Below are 18,991 nucleotides of genomic sequence, written 5' to 3'. Positions count from 1 at the left end.
ACCTCTGGCACTAAGCAGGAATTCGGCTCCTGAGGTATTCCAGCACTGCGGCTGTTCCCTTTGCCAGAACGGCTGCTCGGGGCGTACGGAAGGGATTTCCTTCTAGCAGGAGTGTCCTGGAAAATCAGAGATGTTGAAGGCATTTTTATAAAGGGTTACCCAAAACAGCCATTACACCATGCATCACTTCATGAACCACCTGGGATTCCTGTGCTGAAACACAACTGGCACAAACCACGTTTGTGTAAACTACATTATACTGAAACCGTCCGTGCAGCTGCTGACCCACTCTTCTTGGGTCTGCACAGATCTCGGGGGGCGAGAGGAATCTGTGAGTGGTTTTGTGTTTTCTCTTTTCTTTTTTCCTTCAAGTCCCTAAAACTTAGATTCCCAGTCACCTATAATATTTTTGGTTTGAACTAATGCAACCTTTGTATCAAGCCCAAAGGTGCGAAAGCCCCTTTTTAGCAATGCAGGCGCTGGAGCGAGCTCTGTTGAGCACACACACACACACACCCGCCGGGGCAGGGCCCTTGTGCCCCGACGCGTCGGGAGCCCAGGCCGCGCGCCGCAGGGAGGGCGCAGGGCTGCTCCCCGAGCAGCGGCCTCGCTCCCGGCCCTCCTGCCCTGAACGGCCCCGCAGAGACGCCCACGGGCCGCCCTCGCAGCGGGTGCGCTGCCCGCACTCGCAGCCGCACGGGAGCTCCGCGCGGCTGCCAGGGTCTGTGCTCCTCCAGCGGCGCCAGCAGGACGGACAGACGCACAGAAACACACTCAAACAAGACCACTTCTGTTTACAAATCCTTCTAACGGTAATGCAGGCGCACAGCGGCCTGGCTGAGCCCACACTGGTGAAGGTCTCTCTGGGTTTCACTTGGCACGCGGTAGCAGGAACGCTGCCGCGAGCACAGAGCTGCCCGGGCAGGCGAGGGGCCCAACCACGGAGCCCCCAGCCATCACTGCAGCCAGTCTGACGGATGCTCCCGACGCAGGTTACTGCAGGTACCGCGTGCTTCCACCAACCCTGTCTTCCCGCGAGAAAGATTTTTGCCTCATTTTGTTAGACTCCAGGTTCCCCATGACCTCCCAGTCTCTGTTCATGAAAACAAACAGCAGTGTCATCTTCAAATTTTACCACTTTTTGACTCTTCCCTTTCTCCTCAGCTTTAACACAGCCAACTGCAGTGCAAAATCTTAAAAAACTCAGGACCTTCAGTTGCTAACGTTCTAACAAACCAGCTCTGGCAAAGAACTGGAAGCAAAGGCCAACCAAAGAGGCAGATACTCTTAATACCAAGGCTCCATATCCTATGAAACAACTCCTACAGTAAAGAGCACAAAGCAAACTGAGAGGAAGCTAAATTAGGAACCTCACAGCTCTCAAATATTCAAACTTAAAGCTGTTTGCAAAATTTGACCCTTACAGTTAAATTAAACTCTGCTTTGCAGACTGCTTACTTATGTAAGCAGTCAGGCATCCAGCCTGCAAAGTCCATTTTTAATATTAATCCATATTTACAGAGTAAATTTTCACAAAATCATGAAACAACTTTGCCAATTGTCTAAAAATCTTAAGAAGCTCTGCAAGAAATCGCATGGTTTTACAAATGATGAAGACCTACTCAGCTTTCTATTTGGACCTACAAACATCCATGCTGCCAACTTGAAATTTTCCCTCTGACAAAATAGACCTTGAAAAAAAAAAAGTGCAACACCCTGCACCTGGGGAAGAATAACCCCAGACACCAGTACAGGCTGGGGACCGACCTTGTGGAGAGCAGCTCTGCAGAGAAAGACCTGGGTGTCATGGTGGATGACAAGTTGACCATGAGGCAGCAGTGTGGCCTCGTGGCCAAGAAGGCCAATGGGATCCTGGGGTGCGTTAAGAAGAGCGTCTCCAGCAGGACCAGGGAGGGGATCCTGCCCCTCTACTCAGCCCTGGTGAGGCCACATCTGGAGTATTGTGTCCAGTTCTGGGCCCCACAGGACAAGAGGGATGTGGAGCTGCTGGAGAGAGTCCAGCGCAGGGCTACGAGGATGATCAGGGGCCTGGAACATCTGCCCTATGAGGAGAGGCTGAGGGAGCTGGGCCTGTTCAGCTGGAGAAGAGAAGGCTGAGAGGGGATCTGAGCAGTGTCTAGAAGTACCTCAAGGGAGGCAGTGAGGAGGATGGGGCTGGCCTCTTTTCAGTGGTGGCCACCAACAGAACTAGAGGAAACGGCCGGAAACTGAAGCATCAGAAGTTCCACAGGAACTTAAGGAAAAATTTCTTACCAGTGAGGGTGCCAGAGCACTGGAACAGGCTGCCCAGAGAGGTTGTGGAGTCTCCTTCTCTGGAGATCTTCAAACCCGCTTGGACGCAGTCCTGTGCCACGTGCTCTAGGTGACCCTGCGTGTGCAGGGGGGGTTGGACTAGATGATCTCTAGAGGTCCCTTCCAACCTTCAGCATTCTATGATTCTATGATTTTATATATTTTATCCAACAGGCCCCAGCTTACAATACACACCTCAGCGTGTCACAGTTGCCCAGCTCTGGGGGCACCTGGAGGAGGTCGTTGTTCTGAAGGTCCAGGGTCCCCAGCTTGTCCATCTTCTGCAGCCGCAGAGCGTCGATGGACCCCACCTGGTTGTTACTGAGCAGGATGGTCTCCAGGGCCAGCAGGCGATAAAGGACACTGGGAAATACTTTAAACCTGAAACAAGAGAGGCCCATATGTGACACACAAAAAAACCAGCCATCAAAACAAAAGAGGTTTTTAGAGTTGTTGATTTAAATTCTTCTTTGTTTAAGTAAGCCACTCTGAAAGGAGAAAGTACTATTTTACCTTGCACACAGTGAAAAAGCTGGACAGAATTCGTATAGTGGCAACTCAGCACCTATAACAGAGACCTATAGTCCAGCAGCATCATTTACAAAACTATAACAACAAAAAATATTTTTTTCAGTACATTTAATTGCCCAGCATTATGTGTTCTTTAAGGTAAAAGCCAAATACTGCAGCTCAGAGCCTTAACTACAAATGTGTTGTACCTCATATTACTCCAAAAATTCCAGAAACATTCATTTGCAAACAATATACAGGTTCTCCTATGTCTCCATAACATAACATATAGTCATATATTCACAATTTGGGAAAAATACAGAAATCACCACTGAAGTTCTGTCCTAATTAAAGAAAATAACTTGACTATTTTTGTAAATATTTTCTCTTTAAAAATTAATACATGAATGACCTTCAACACTGCACTTGTTTTCTGTACAGTAAACTGAACAGACTTCTGAAAGGCTACCCCTGCCTTAAGCTTTTCCTAGCAGGAGTAAGAACAAACTAAACCTAGAAAATGAGCTGTAACTAATACAGGTGGGAGCTATAAAGTCACTGTTGGTAGATAATAACTGGAAAAACTTATGCCCAGGCACAACTGAAAGGGTATCACTGGAATTTAAGTTAGTGGCAAAGCTTCTACTGTCTTCCTCAAGTATGGGGTTTTACAAAAGGCTTTGATGAAGGAAATGGGGTAAGTGGAGACAAAAGATTCAGTCTCTGCAATATACTCAAAAACACAATAGATCCTCTAAAACCACAGTCACAAGGTATTAGTTTGAGGAAACCTTATTCCCTCCGACATAAATTCCAGTCCTCCACCATAAATGACAGTAGCAGACACAGGGGTGTAAAGAAGATAGAATAAGGGGCAAAAGTTTTTCTGTGCACGTAGGAAAAGGCCTCCTGAGTCAAACCAAGGGTCCTTCAGCCCAGAGCTGCGTCTCACCCTGGGAAGCAATAAAAGCAGTATGAGATGCTATTCAGGGAGGCTACTCAAGCCTCACCACTTACCACACTCCACTGCCCTTGTATTTTTCCAGCACCCAGACCTGCCTTACTGTAGCGTTAACGGGTCCAGCCCTGAGCATTGCTGCTGGAAGCCACCTCTGGACACACTGCTCTTGCACTGCTCAGTGTCGCGCTGGACCGGCTGCTCCTCTCTCCTCCTTCCATCTCTTCTTGGGATCGCAGGCTCCCCAAATACACCACACATCGTGCAAAGAGGAACACGCTCTCCATCTCATCACACATCTCATCACAGGAATATCGCACTGAATTTGGCCCAGTCCTTTCTTTATTATAAAAACTCTACAAGTATGACTTACCTATTAAAGGAAAGATTTACTACTTGCAGTCTTGTCAGTGCCTCCATTTCCTCAGGTAAAGATGCCAAAAAATTATTTCTGTGTACCAAATGAAGACAAAAAATAATTATTAACTTCAGCAAGTATTAAGAATTCTCAGTGAAAGAATATGCATATTTACCACTACTAAAATGCTATCTTAAATCAGCAAGCTGCTTCATAAGCAGACCAAGACCATGCTCAAGTAAAGATGCTTGCTGATGCAAGTATTCTGATTTTTGCCAGTAACTTGCAAACATGACATTTGAGTGTGACGTATAAAGGAGCTGCTACAGGAAAATGAATTCCACTCTCTAAAGAAGACATGGACTTCAACTCCTGCGCACTCCGAGATAGTCACCTTATTCTCTCACCATCCTCACCAATGTTTCTGCAGTCTTCAGCCCGATTCTGCCATCAGCAGCACAGATGTTACAGGCCATTTAATCTAAACCAAGCCAAAGCAAAAAATTCTCCTTGCAACTGGGCTTTGCTGCTTTTCATTCTGTGATGCACTCAGAGAATGACTAGCAGTGACCTAATCCCAATGGCCAAACAAATGCATGTTTTTCACAAATTAGAGAAAGTAGAATTACAGTAAGGAACTTAACAGAGAAGGAGCTGTAGGCAGCTCCAGCTTCATACAGCACACCAAGGCTGCTCTCGTTGGTTCCCCTTCCCAGATACCCTCCAGGTTTGCTTTCCTTACACTCACTTAACATCTCTGAGAACCCTTCTATGACAGGGGCAAGACCCTTCATCAGAGCAAGACTCAGAGCTTGCCCACCCCACCTTTTCTGTTTTTTTTTTTTTTTTTATTAAACCAATGCCTATATCTAGGTCATTTGCCATTTCAGATCTGCCAGTCATTCAACTGTCATGGAGGCATTTACAGAAATGAAAAATTATTTCAGCACTGCCATACTGCAGGAACAGATGGCTGGTTTAAAAAGGCATGGAAATAAATTACTCAGAAAGGAAGTCCAACACACGGCACAAACCTGATATCCAAATGTGTCAATTTATGAAGCATGCAAAACTCCAGGGAAATAGATGAGAGCTTATTGAAGCCAAGATTGACATCATCAACTGAGTCTTTCAGCTCGACAATTCTGCAACATGGAAAAAATATACTTTTATTACGTAAGCAGATGTGCATTATATTTTCTACATTATTGCAAAAAACCTTTACTTTAGAAAGTCTCAAACCAAGGACATTCTGTTTAGATGTTTCTGAAGTGATTTTGATGCTTGGTGCAAAGATAAAGCTCAGAGCCCCTTTTCTGAAGTTGCTGACACAGAATAAGCTTTATTATGAAACCCAGTTTACTTAAGTGCTGTTAAGAGGTATGTCAGAAACTGTGGCACAAATGATCATCACTCATTTCCTGCCCTGTACGTTTAACAAAAGACTCCATTCATGTGATTCCATGTGATTCTTCAATAGTCACAATGAACATAAATAGTTTATTATATTTCCTTTTTCATTTCTGTTCCCCTGTTCTGCTATTACAGATTGCAGATTTGCCGTTTGTAAACTGCATTTGCTGTTTCTCATGAAATACTGAGATGCTTCAGTATAAAGTGCTTAGAAGCTCAGAAGGTTTAACTGTTGAATCCCTACGACAGAATCTTCATTTTAACTTTGCAGAGGTAAGTAAATGAGCTAAATACTAAGCTCTCCTTCCTGGATTCCCACTGAATTCTCCTGCACCTAGCAGCTGGGCATCTACACCTTCCTCCCCGCTGAATGCTACAGCCTTCAATCCATGCAAAAGCATGGAAGGCACAAGCATTATCTCAACAAACTCATCTTCTGTGAATGTTCTGAAAAGAATTTTTTTCCATGGGAAAAAGAGAGCCCTTCCTCTTCAAGCCCTATACACTAAAGGTATATAATGCTTAGCACTTTTGGGTTCCAGGACGGACACAAGTGGGCACCACAATAATGCAGACAAATCCATACTGAACACCGAATCCTACCTTTCACCATTATCTGCTTACACAGACATAAATGATTTAGATATGTTGATTCCAAGTGAGCATTATAAGAACATGCAGACGTGGCTACTGCTCACAAGAGCTAAAACAGCTCAGAGTTCAAGCACACAGCTTCAACTCAGGCTAGATTCCCAAATTAAAGCACTGTGAGGGTCTGTGTGAATAATAACTGCCAAGCCTGGAGGTACCAGGCTGCTGTCCTAGGAAAGAGAATTCCCAGGAAATCTTTCCCATATCAAGCAGAGCATCCTCATCACTTGAAGCTCTTCTTCTCTCAGGATCCATAAATACCAAGTCATGTGGTATTCTCTGTGGTGCACATTCAGACTGTCAACTCCCCACTGCCTGAACCCTCTCCACCCCTTCTTACAAGAACTCTCAAAGGTATTTAGGTATGTTAAACATGAATTTATGAATGGCTTCTAAGCATGATAGTTTTTTTTTCCTCCAGTGTATGTTGTCATACAAAAATATTGTTTCCTTAAAAATCAGTTTCAATCACTTTCTTAAGCTATTGGAGATTCAATAACACTCCTCATTACACAAAAGACTTTATTTTCACTCAAGTTTTTCCTTGAGTGTAGAAGAACAACCACATACAATAATATCAAATGCTACTTGATGGTACACCAAATGTTTTAAGAAAATGGTTCAGGCTTTTTTTTTTTTTTTTTAAAAAAAAAAAAGGTACCTGGAGAAAGTGAATTTAAGCAAGGTTTTGACTTGACTACAATACAGAGTTATCATCTAGCAAAGTACTGAATACACATAGATTATCCTCATATGGGAAAAGAACCCCATTGTAGAGAAAATAACAAACAATGCCACATTGTATTTAAGTACCACACTTCATTACTATGTGTGGTCACACTAGACTTATTTGTTTCAATGCTGTTTAGCAAAGCAAGATGAAAAACAACATGTAATGAAAGCTCCACACCGTCCAGATGAGCTTCCTTTAACTAAAACCTCCATGTTACAATCAATGGACCCATCTGCATGCTCTTGATACCAGAAGTGCAACTTTTATGTTTTACTCAGCATCTTGATTTTATTTTCGTTTTATCTCCTTCCCTAAAGTACATATGCATATATGTATTTTAGAGAAGATGTAATGTATATACACACACGTATAAATGCATACACACATATAAAATACTACACAAATATAGAATACATACACACATATACCTGAATATATTAAAGTGTAAATATGCATGATTAGAAAAACCAAAGATACTGAAGGACAAAAGCAGAAAATGTAACAGGTAAAGACTGATGTTTATTATGGAATACCTCCTACCTGGCAGGAATTTCACTGAGCTGGTTTTTGCTGAAGTTGACAGTGGTGACAGGATAGCTTCTGACTGCAGTAAACATTTCATCAGGAATCGCAGCTGCCTGTTTCTCACTAAACAGTGAAAAGCATTTAGCATTTAGCATAGTAATATGAGCAAGTTGTTAGTTACAACCTGAAATCCTTGAACAATCACTAATCAGAAAGCTACGAAACACTGTGCCATGCTGCGCAATGGGGGGAATAACACCACTTCATGCCAGCAACCTATTTTGTCGTGTAACTAAACAAAAAACAGTAAAAAGCTGAATTACCATTTCAGCAAATGCTAAATTCTATATGGGCCAGTACATGTTGCAAGATTGTCATTAAACAAATTTTATCCCCTTAAATGAGAAAACATCCCCAGCATAACAACATGTTTTCACTGAGCAACTGAGATGTTCTGAGACTTAACAATAATTTATGAAGACATCTAAGATATAATAAAAGCACCTGAAATAATAAGTATTTCGGCAAGTTAAAAGGAATAGTACTGTGGAATAGCTGATAAGAAACAGAAATGAAAATCCAGGAGAAAAACCTGCACATTCCTAAGCACACAAGTTAGAGTAAAAAACATGCAAGTGTAGCCAGATTTGCAGTTCATATGCATCATGAAGTCAAAAATAAGAAGACTACAGCATTAGAAACAGGTACATACGTGTATTCCAGTAATTTTAGTGTAGTTATGGCATGCATGTTTATCCTTGACTCGCTTGGAAGAGTCATGGCTGTCGCAGGAGGCTCTTCATTTGGGCTAGTTACATCATCTAGAGATAATATACATAATATAGTCACAGCTAGAGGCTACAACCAGAAATGATATTCCTAATAATCTAGGTTGACAGCCTTATTGTCCCTAAACATTTGCCATCATCCTTTTTAGCTGCTTATGTATTCTGGTTTGACTGCATGGTTCTGATTAACTTAAACAAAATTTTAGTAAGGGGGTTTGTAGTTAGATTTTGGGTTTTTTTTTTTTTTAACTTAGATCATTTTGACAAAATAGGTCAGGAAATGATCCTAGTGTTATGCTAGCAGAGATGTGGAGAGCACTAGCCTCTGATGGGTAGGCAGACAGAAACTGAAAAGAACAGGGATAAATTGAAAAGAGCACAACTGACCACAACTATACTTAAATCATTAAAATATGTTGTAATTAATGTAACACTCTTTTCTATAGGGTCCCTTTTGATTATTATCCACAGTTTTTATGAAGAATCTCGTGGGCTTAAAGGACTACTATGCAGGACTCCTATATTATGCAGTGATGCAATATTGCCATCTTCTGGTGTAAGCAGCTAAAATCTATTTACAGAAGGAAGAGATGTCATAGAATCATAGAATCATAGAATGCTTAGGGTTGGAAGGGACCTCTAGAGATCATCTAGTCCAACCCCTGCACACGCAGGGTCACCTAGAGCACGTGGCACAGGACTGCGTCCAAGCGGGTTTGAAGATCTCCAGAGAAGGAGACTCCACAACCTCTCTGGGCAGCCTGTTCCAGTGCTTTGGCACCCTCACTGGTAAGAAATTGTTCCTTAAGTTCCTATGGAATTTTTGGTGCTTCAGTTTCTGGCCATTTCCTCTAGTCCTATCAGTGGCCACCACTGAAAAGAGACCAGCACCATCCTCTGCACTCCCTCCCTTGAGGTACTTCTAGACACTGCTCAGGTCCCCTCTCAGCCTTCTCTTCTCCAGCTGAACAGGCCCAGCTCCCTCAGCCTCTCCTCATAGGGCAGATGTTCCAGGCCCCTGATCATCCTCGTAGCCCTGCGCTGGACTCTCTCCAGCAGCTCCACATCCCTCTTGTACTGTGGAGCCCAGAACTGGACACAATACTGCAGATGTGGCCTCACCAGGGCTGAGTAGAGGGGCAGGATCACCTCCCTCGACCTGCTAGAGATGCTCTTCTTAATGCACCCCAGGATCCCATTGGCCTTCTCGGCCACGAGGGCACCTGCTGCCTAATGGTCAACTTATCATCCACCATGACACCCAGGTCTTTCTCTGCAGAGCTGCTCTCCAGAAGGTCAGTCCCCAGCCTGTACTGGTGTACAGGGATTATTCCTCCCCAGGTGCAGGACCTTGCACTTGGCCTTGTTGAATTGCATGAGGTTTTTCACTGCCCAGTTGTCCAGTCTGTCCAGGTCCCTCTGAATGGCAGCACAGCCCTCTGGGGTATCAGCTACTCCTCCCAGTTTGGTATCATCAGCAAACTTGCTGAGGGAGCATCTGTGCCTTCAATTTATTCATCAATGACCTGGATGAACAGGACTGGACCAAGGACTGACCCCTGGGGGACCCCACTAGCTACAGGCCTCCAACTAGACTCTGCACCGCTGATAACCACTCTCTGGGCCCTGCCATCCAGCCAGTTCCTAATCCACCTCACAAATGAGCATGTCACACATGTTCAATGAAAGCTGCCTACATGTATTATCAAGGCCTCTTCCAAATTAAGAGGTTAAACATTTTTCAGCATAAGTGCAGCATAATCATTCCCATATTATATTTAATGATTAGCGACTTCAGTCATTCTACCTACTTTATACTTCTCAGAAGTTAACAGAGATAATTATTTCTAAAGCTGATAAACTGCTCTCAAGTCCTGCTCTCAAATGATTAAGGCTCCTCAACATGCAAGTTACTCAAAGATTCTGACAGCCTGTTTCCTATACAAGTAGAAAATACAAAGTCTGACCACCATCACTTTGTTTAGAAAACGCACAACAAAATGAAAAACACCTACCAAAATATCTCAGTTAATTACAAGCCCAAGTATCAATATGGAGAGTGACTTGGGTGCAAAAATCAACTCGCAACTTTTTATATCTTTGTAAAATGAATTGATAATATTAAAAAGTAGTGTATTCTGTTACAAAATAAAAAGAATGATGCACAATTATCTAGGTGTTTTTCTGTGCGCACACACACAAAGCTAAGAGTCCAAAAGAGGTTTCTGAAAAAGCATAAAACAGTTGTCCAGAGGAGTGATCTTTGTGCAACACTTCTCCTGATTTTCTTCTTTAAGACTTTTAAATTATTTCTATAAGGAAGGTTTGGACAGATATTATTAAATAGTAGAAACAGCATTTTTAATAGGCCATGATTAGGTTTTAGATAATTGGTTATAATTGGCTTTCTCCTGAAAGACTTTTTATATTCTTAAGTCTGCTTAGAAGCAGACTTCCTGACTTTACTAAGACTTTAAGGCAGACTTTTTCACATATAGTCATTAGGAAGCATGGGTCTGTAGTGCCTATGTTATTACATGAATGAATAATACATAACACCTCTGCAGAATCTCATCTATTTTTCCATACTGTGACCAAGGCAGAAGACAGTAGGCAAGCTTAAAAGGAACAACTTACATGGGTTTCTCACTAGGTCCAGTAGGGGGAAAACAAAATGGAAGCTATCTCAATCCATCATGCAAAATGTATAAAGGATTAGAGGAAAATAAACAAGGTTATCTTTTCAAACATTATGTCTCCACGTTCGTTATTTGGTATCATCTAAGAAAACAAGGAAGGGAAACTGCACTAAAATGTAAGAGCAAACTGTTGAGTGAAGAACACATTATTAATTGCAGGAAAACTAGGGGAAAAATAATTTAAAAAACAGCTACCCTGGCTAAGATCTAGCTTATATTAATCTCATAAAAGGTCCTCTTAAAAATGCAATAAAATATAGGAATATACCTTGAATTTTGCTTCTTAGATATTTCAGAAGTTCTTGGGTTCCTTTCTTAAAAAAAGAAAAAAAAAGGAAAAAAAGAAAAAAAAAGAAAAAAAGAAAAGGGGGTGAAACAAGCATTTCCAAGTTCATGTTTCTATACAGCTGTTTTAGAAAGGAAGAATGACAAACATCAGTTGCATAGGTGGAATTCATAGCACTGCTGACTATAAAAGCTACCCCAACACATCCTGCAGAAAAATCCTCTTTGCAGTATTTACTTCTGTGCCATTTTATCTACTAATTGCAGGTGAAATTTTCAAGGCCCTGCCAGACACCAGGAACCACCTTAGGCTCCACATTATTAATCCTTTATCTAAAATTTCATCCAGTTCCAAGAACATGGAAAAATGATCAAACTAAATGATTTTTGTTTTTCTTTAAAAAATATCTAACACAATTGTGCTCTGGAGAAGGAAGTTCATATTTTCAGAGTGACTGTTCATAATTTCAATAACTTTACACACAAGTTGGGTCAAATTATAAGATCTGGGAAAAACTGCTGTTTACAGCATATTTTTTTTAAGTTGAATTTATTCAGAGATTTGATTTTCAGTCCTCTCACTGCAACTCATATTAGTCAAACAACAGTTACCATCTGCATAATCTGTGAATAATCAAGCATAATCTCATCCACCCCAGTTGTTTTGGAAGCTAGACTTTCCTTAAGATTTCATGTGCTTCTCCTTGCTGTAACACCATGGACTGAGCTGGCACACTGAATACGTGTTACTGTTTTGCATTCTAACTGATGTCGATCTTACAAACAAGACTAATTGATCTGAATTCTGAGGGGAGAAAGAAAATGTGGAAGTGAGAAAGGAACAAACTAACAAGGAATCTAGTGAGACTAGACAGCAGAAACCACAGACCAAATCCTGAGAAAGAAAGGTTGGAGGAAACTGGGATTGGCAGGCACAGGGAGGGCTGGCAAGTGTCCAGAGGACTTACAAGATTTGTCAATTACTCCATTAAATCAAGAGGAAAAAACACAGATGGTGCACACAAACTGTCCATTCTGCAGCTTTCTAGTGTTGGTAATGAGCAAGAATAAAATGTTGTAACAGAAATCCCATACCTCTGGTTTGCTATAAAATATGTAAGAAATATTTGCAATAAATTACACACATACATGCTCGTACGCTTGAAAGAAAATCTTCACGAGTCAGAGAATACCATCACTTAAGTAATGAGGCAATCCTAGCTCAGTCTCCTTTGCACGTACGTATATATATTGAGGCACAGCTTTGAACCCCATGAGCACATGTAACTTCCACTCACTGAACCCCTCTCCATTAACTTAGGGCAATCAGTGCTCACTTAATTACGATCAGGTCTTCAGTTTCTTATTTTTGAAGAATTCGAGTATTTCAGAAGCATTTGTTTTACAGCACTGGCAAAAGCTCAAAAAGAAAGAAGTAATCTATACCATCAATGAAAGAGGCCTGCTGGGAGGTAGAAGGAAAATGAATTCTGTAGCAGCAGTAGCTTCAACACCCCTGTCTCCCTGATGTCCTAAGTACTTCTTTTCTCAAAGATAATCTGTACCTTCACTTTGCAAATTATATTAAGAGAGAACAGAGATAATCTGAGGTGTAGGTTATCCATAAGAAAATGTAGTACATCGTATTGTCTGTCATTCCTCAAAACACATCTACCATCAAATACTCTCTGGAAATTGAATCCTAGATCCTTAATTCATACAGGAAGGAAATGAAAAACAGAAATCCATGCTTGTCTAGGAAAAACTCAATTTAAAGTACTTGTCTAACATCCCAATCGACTGTAACTGCAACAGGGTTATAACCCAGTTTCCCAAGGCAGCAGCCAGCTGTCTTGCCCTTTATTCTTCAGACATTCCTTGCTTCATTTGCAATATAGATTACAACATCTGTAGCAAATCAGGAAGAGGCTCCATAAGCAATCACCCCCTTTATTGCACACCCTCATCATTTTATACATGGCATCACACTCGGGTGGAAAGAGTCACAACACTCAGGAGACAGATTAAAGTTGCACAGGGCACCTAAAATCTAGATATTTGCTATTTTTTTAAATATTTGGCTTCACAATTGGGGTAATGCAAATTTACAACAAAGCGGAACTTTACATATTGTCCAAATGTGCTTACTTGCAGAAGGTCTCTTCGAATGGTTCTCAGAGGATTTCCCTCTAATGCCAGGAATTTCAGCTGAGGAAGATTCCCCAATGTATACGGCAATCTGCAGATGGAAACAGCACATTTCAGTGCAACTTCAAAACAAATTCTAAAGAATGAACAATGTTTTTCAGTTGATCTGGTATTCTAAAGCTCACATTCATATCAAAAGATACAGAATATATTGTGTTTTAAAAAGGCACAGCTGGATCGTAGCACTTAGATAAAACAGAAAGGCCTTTTTTTTTTTATCCCCGAGTCATTTTTAATAACATTTTAGAAATTTCAATACATCGGGTGTAGAATTACTAGTGAATCAATACTTTGTTTTAAGCAAATATGGATGTCAAGAGCTATGCCTCAACACAGACATACACAGTTTTTAATATTACCTACTGATATCATTGTTGGCTAGATCAAGACGTTCCAAATTCTGAAGCACAGTAATTTCATCAGGAACAGATTTTATCTTGTTATCTCTAAGTTCCAATACAGAGAGAGAATTCAGGTGCTTAAGATTCTCAGCATTTAAAATTTCAATTTGATTTTCACCAGCATGTAATTCCTACGAAAACAAAGATTACCCACAATTATTTTGGCAAAATCACTCTATAATTTATTAATCTCCTGAATCATGACACTGGCAAAAACATATGATGGAGAAAATACAGAATTTGATTCCCTCTCATCTACATATGAAAAAAACAAAGCCTCTGAAGACTTGAATCTGAACCTAGCTTTCCTGGAGCCATCACAGAATGCATAGCTTTGAGTTCAAAGCCCAAAGCTGGAATCACTCTGCTGCTCATCTTCCTTTCCTCAGGTATGTTTCGTAAGCTCCAAGCTACAGCAAGTTGAGAGGGCAGCTCTTTGAAATGCCTCTCTTACAATGGAAGCAGGGAGTGGCTCCCTGGAGCAGGAGGAGCACACACATGCTGCTGGAATGCTAGGACACAGGACTTGACATGCGCTGCAGACAGTATGACATCCAGTCACTTCTCAGCGCCTTTTTTTTTTTAACATTCTTTTTTATTCCCCAGTTCTGAAGAGTAAGCAATGCCACAAGTTTGACTTCCAAATGACATCAAACTTGACAAGTCAGAATAGCAACATAACTGCAGATAAATTATAATAAATGTAATTCTGCACACAGAATTATTAACTACTGATGACAGCAATTCAAAATATCTTGTGTTTAAAGTAACAAACATAATCATAAAAAAAAATAGTGCAGATGTATTTAGACCATTTTGTTTTCTCTCTCCCTTGTAATTTCAAGTATCTCCTATTTATGCATAATTTTCCACTCAAGATAGGCACTGAAGAAAATAATCTGTTAAACTGCTCATTGCACATTCTTAAGGCTACTGATTTCTGAACAGAAAAAACAAATACTAATCCTTACATTTCTCCAGTTACTTTTGGGCACCATTTACCTATAAGTACCAACACACTATTTCAAACCTTACCTTCAGTAATTTGCATGAAGGAAATTCTGGCAAGTGACGTAATTTATTTTTCCTCAGATAAAGTTGTTCCAAAGACATCATACCTGCCAATTCAGAAGGTACAGTTTCCAGGTAGTTTTTAGTACAATCGAGTTGTCTTAACCCTATTGAAATAAATATTCCAAGTGAGAAGAGGAATAAACAAAAAATGTTTCTACAGAATCTTTTGTGAAAGCCAGACATCTGCTTAGGCTTTTCATTTGTGCTTCTTCTGGAATGCCTTCGACAACACTGCCTGGCACCAGTCCTTTGAAACACGGGAATGAACAGGAAAGGACTATCACAGGCCTACTGTCATGGACCATTGCAGAAATTTCTGCAGATAATTCACCACTGTAAAAAGCCAGCAGTCTATCTGTTCTTGTAGATCAACCACAGCAATTAAAATGTGTTTCATTTAAGCAGTAATAATCTTGATACTCGGTATTATTCAAATCTTAAAAGCAAACTTATTTCTTCACCATTTTACATTTATTCTCTCCCCAGTAACTTCAGGTATCTAATTATGCACACTTTTGCACTTGAAAATGCAGTTTTAAGGCTACTGATTTCTAAGCAAAACAATATTAATGCTTAATTTTCTCCAATTATTTTTTCTGCCCAATTTATGCAGAAATACCAAACTCAAAAGGATTCACATTTGATACACAGTGGCTAATAGCTGTGTTTTATTATTTCTATTCATTCTGGAGCGGTATTTCTGAAAATTTATAAACTCTTTAAGAACACGTTTTCTTAATGCTGAATAATATGCAACATGTCTCTGATCACAATGACAGAATTAACCACATGACATTCTACAAACTGAGGAAAGTAATTTACTTTTCATCGCACTAATATCTGCAGGCAGGCTCCTGAGTTGATTATAAGCCACATTGAGTCGCACTAAATTAATGAGCAAAGCAAAACTTGTTGGAATGTCTGTAAGATGATTGTTGGAAAGATCCTGGAAAAAAAAAAAGACAGAAACAGAAAAAATAGGTTAGAAATAGAGATGTTTAAAATATCCCATGAGTACTGCTACTGCAAAGTTAATTAGTGGCAGAACATTAAAATTAGATTACTGGTTGACATCCCCAGGATCTTTCCTCTTAGAAATATGAATGGAAGAGGGAAATCTCCCATGACTTATAGATCACTAGGGATTTATTTTTTCTTCAAATATCTAGCAAACTAAAACTTAGTTTCAAACAAAAAAAGGGAATATCTGATAAGCTACGTAAATCACTAGAATATTTATAAAGTTCTGCAATTTAAGCTATACTTTTTACTACTAGTAGCAAGACACTGAAAAATCAGTCTTTTTTAACAAATAAATATTTTAAAGAATTGTAATTTACTAATTCTTCTAAATTGACAAGTTGTCCAAATCCATCTGGCAGATAACTGAGCTCATTGTGATGAAGAAGAAGGCTCTTCAAATTTGTCAACTTCATCAATTCCTCTGGGATAGTTTTCAGCTTGTTGTGGCTAGTATTAAAGCACAGAATAACAAAAGGAAAATCAATTCAGCAATTTTACAAACTCAACCTGCACATAAAACATTTCTGTTACGTGTTATGCTATTCTAACTAGGACTATGATGCTAGTAACCAGCAGGGCTATCTTTGCCATGCGTGACCCCTTGAAACCCACGCTCTACACACCCTAGGGTAAGTATAGAGAACATCCAGCATCAAATACATTGGATATTTTGTGTCGGTAGAGAGCAAGTAACAATTATATCAGCAGTGGAACAAGCTCCCATGAAACATTTTTCACATTGTATCATCCATATAGTCACAAAAATCAAGAATTTCAGACAAAATTCAAGAATTTCAGAGTAAGAAAATATTCCCTAGTTAAAAACAATCTGAAAATACATTTTCTGAAAGACAAATTTAAAACATTTCAATTGCAGATCCATATCTTCAAAGTCACTGCAGTATTTCCCAAGTTTTCATTTTGTAAAATGTACTTACCTGACATCAAGTTTCTGAAGATTTTCTAAATGTCCTAAAGCAGCAGGAAGAGATGTCAGCTGATTATCATGCACCTAAAAAACAAATTTTTAAAAACAGTTACTAATTCGTACCTTGTAGTGGTTTTCTGTCCCACTCAAGAAGCAAATCAAGTTAAACTGACACACAGAAGAATTTTGTACACAGGTGACAGCTGTACACTTGCCTTTGCAATTATTAATAGCAGCACTGCAATTGTCAATCTGGCAAAAGTTCAGTTAATAATAGTAAATAGTAAGTGCTGAGAGATGAGGTAAGAAATGAATGGTGGGCAGAAAAAAAGGTGCAGGCAAGGAGGCTGTTTCCTGTGATAGCTGTCCTTTCAGGATCCATGCCAAAAACTCCTGCAACTTTCTACAAAACAAAACTCACCATCAGCATAAAAACTGATTAGAGTGCTCTGTAAAAAATCCTAGTTTATGCTGAAAATGCACCAGTGCCATTTCTACACATTCGGAAGCCCAGGGAAAGGAAAGGGAAGCTTTGAGAACCACTGAGGCGGGTTTTCCCACCTTCCCCAGGGACAGCACAGTCCTCCAGTAACAAGCTCATTGCACTTACATCCAGTACAGTGAGAGCAGGCAGAAGTTTGACATCCTCTGAAAGGCACTGAAGCTTGTTCGAGGCCAAAATCAGCTTAGTCAGATCTACTTGCTCCCACCAGCGATCCGCAGCACCAAAAGAGAGATTTTGATGAGCCTCCTCCGGGGTATCCAAATTTATCCGCCATACGTGTTGAGGCACTACGTGCACAAGCATACACAAGTCAATTAGATATTCCTCATATTTACTGCTGATGTGCCCCTTTCTTACTGCTTTTAACACATATGCATATATAGTCAACTATTCTTCCTAGAGACAATTTTCTCACGTCTATCAATTACAAACTGATAGAAAATTTGCCACTAGCAGTGAAGCATAAGTGGAGATGTAAGCAGATGGCAAAAAACATTCATCACTATTGTGCTTGGTGTATATATATTTGTGTATATATATGAAAGTTTGTTATTTATTTTTGTCCTAACCGGCTCAGAACCACTGCATACCCAACACAGCCGGCCTGCTGCACTGGTCAAGCACCACCACGCGCAGTGTCTCCTCTGTTAAGCAATGGGATTTTTAGGGTAACTGTCGCGTAGCTCCCGCTACAGCCCAGTGAAGCGACGGGCGGGTTCATGTGGCTCCCGCGCCAGCCCGACATCTCTTTCCCTCGGCACCTCACCCGCCGCGGAGGCTGCCGGGGAAGGCCGCGCCGCACCGGGAGGTCCGGCGGCCCCACGAGCAGCCCGCGCGGCCTCCCTCGCCACGGCGCCGCGGAGCGGGGCGGCTCCCGCCTCTCACCCTCGCCGAGGCTCCGGCCCGCCAGGTTCAGCTGGCCGCTCTTGCGGGCCGCGCGGAGCAGCCCCTGCGGCACGGCGGGGCCCGGCTCCGGCCGCGCGAAGCCGGCGCGGGGGTCCCCGGCCCGCGCCCTCCGCGCCGCCGCCATCCCGCGCCGCCGCCGCCGCCGCCCGAGCAGGCACCGCCCCCTGCGCCGCGAGGCGGCACCGGCGGGAGGCGCCGCCATTTCCCGCCCGCTCCCGCGGGCCGCCAGCGAAATGGCCCCGGCCCGGAGCCCCCTCCTTGCCCGCAGGAGCCTCCTCCGCCGGCCCTGCAAGGGGGCAGCCACTCCCGGGTGCGTTTCGCCTCAGCAACTTTTTTTTTTTTTTCTTTAAATTCAACCTGTAACTTCTTCTGAGGCATGGAAAGATAAAGGGAAATCTTATACAGCGAGCCCGCGTTTTCCCTGAGGAGCACATGGGGTAATGGCTGAATTAATACGTGCGGGTCTTGACTTACGGCACCCTGCGAACACAAGATTAGAAGTTGTATTTCACAACGGAAAACATAAAGTTACTCATAATTACTGTGGCAGCATAGTCAGCCACGGCTGAGGTGCTGCTGCGTGTGGCGTTACTCAGAGCTCCTCTCCCTCCCTCTGCCCCACTTCTTTTTACTACAGCCCTTGCTGTGTCATAAAGGGCTCGAGGTTATCTTCACTTAAATGCTTGACATCTTCTCCATTTGAATGCAGGGCA

The 18,991-nt window shown here is 41.6% G+C and overlaps 1 protein-coding gene across 1 annotated transcript; it reads right to left on the bottom strand.

Moving 5' to 3' along the window:
* Nucleotides 1–7: 7 nt before the first annotated feature.
* Nucleotides 8–18,402, bottom strand: LRRC40 (leucine rich repeat containing 40). Its single transcript, XM_088531941.1, has 15 exons — nt 18,258–18,402; nt 17,478–17,659; nt 16,878–16,951; nt 16,257–16,386; nt 15,739–15,862; nt 14,878–15,020; nt 13,801–13,973; nt 13,382–13,472; nt 11,217–11,262; nt 8,174–8,282; nt 7,477–7,584; nt 5,174–5,284; nt 4,155–4,232; nt 2,509–2,694; nt 8–116 (listed from the first exon to the last, which is right to left on the bottom strand). The coding sequence occupies exons 1-15, from the start codon at nt 18,400–18,402 to the stop codon at nt 11–13; spliced, it is 1,806 nt and encodes a 601-aa protein (XP_088388067.1). The 3' UTR covers nt 8–10.
* Nucleotides 18,403–18,991: the final 589 nt, after the last annotated feature.

Source organism: Tinamus guttatus, unplaced genomic scaffold (assembly GCF_059628265.1).
Source record: "Tinamus guttatus ecotype Peru unplaced genomic scaffold, ASM5962826v1 Tinamus_guttatus_pri_ptg000441l, whole genome shotgun sequence".
In the NCBI taxonomy this organism is placed as follows: Eukaryota; Metazoa; Chordata; class Aves; order Tinamiformes; family Tinamidae; genus Tinamus; species Tinamus guttatus.
The sequence above is the reverse complement of the archived record's forward strand: the minus strand, read 5'-3'. Positions and strand labels throughout refer to the sequence as shown.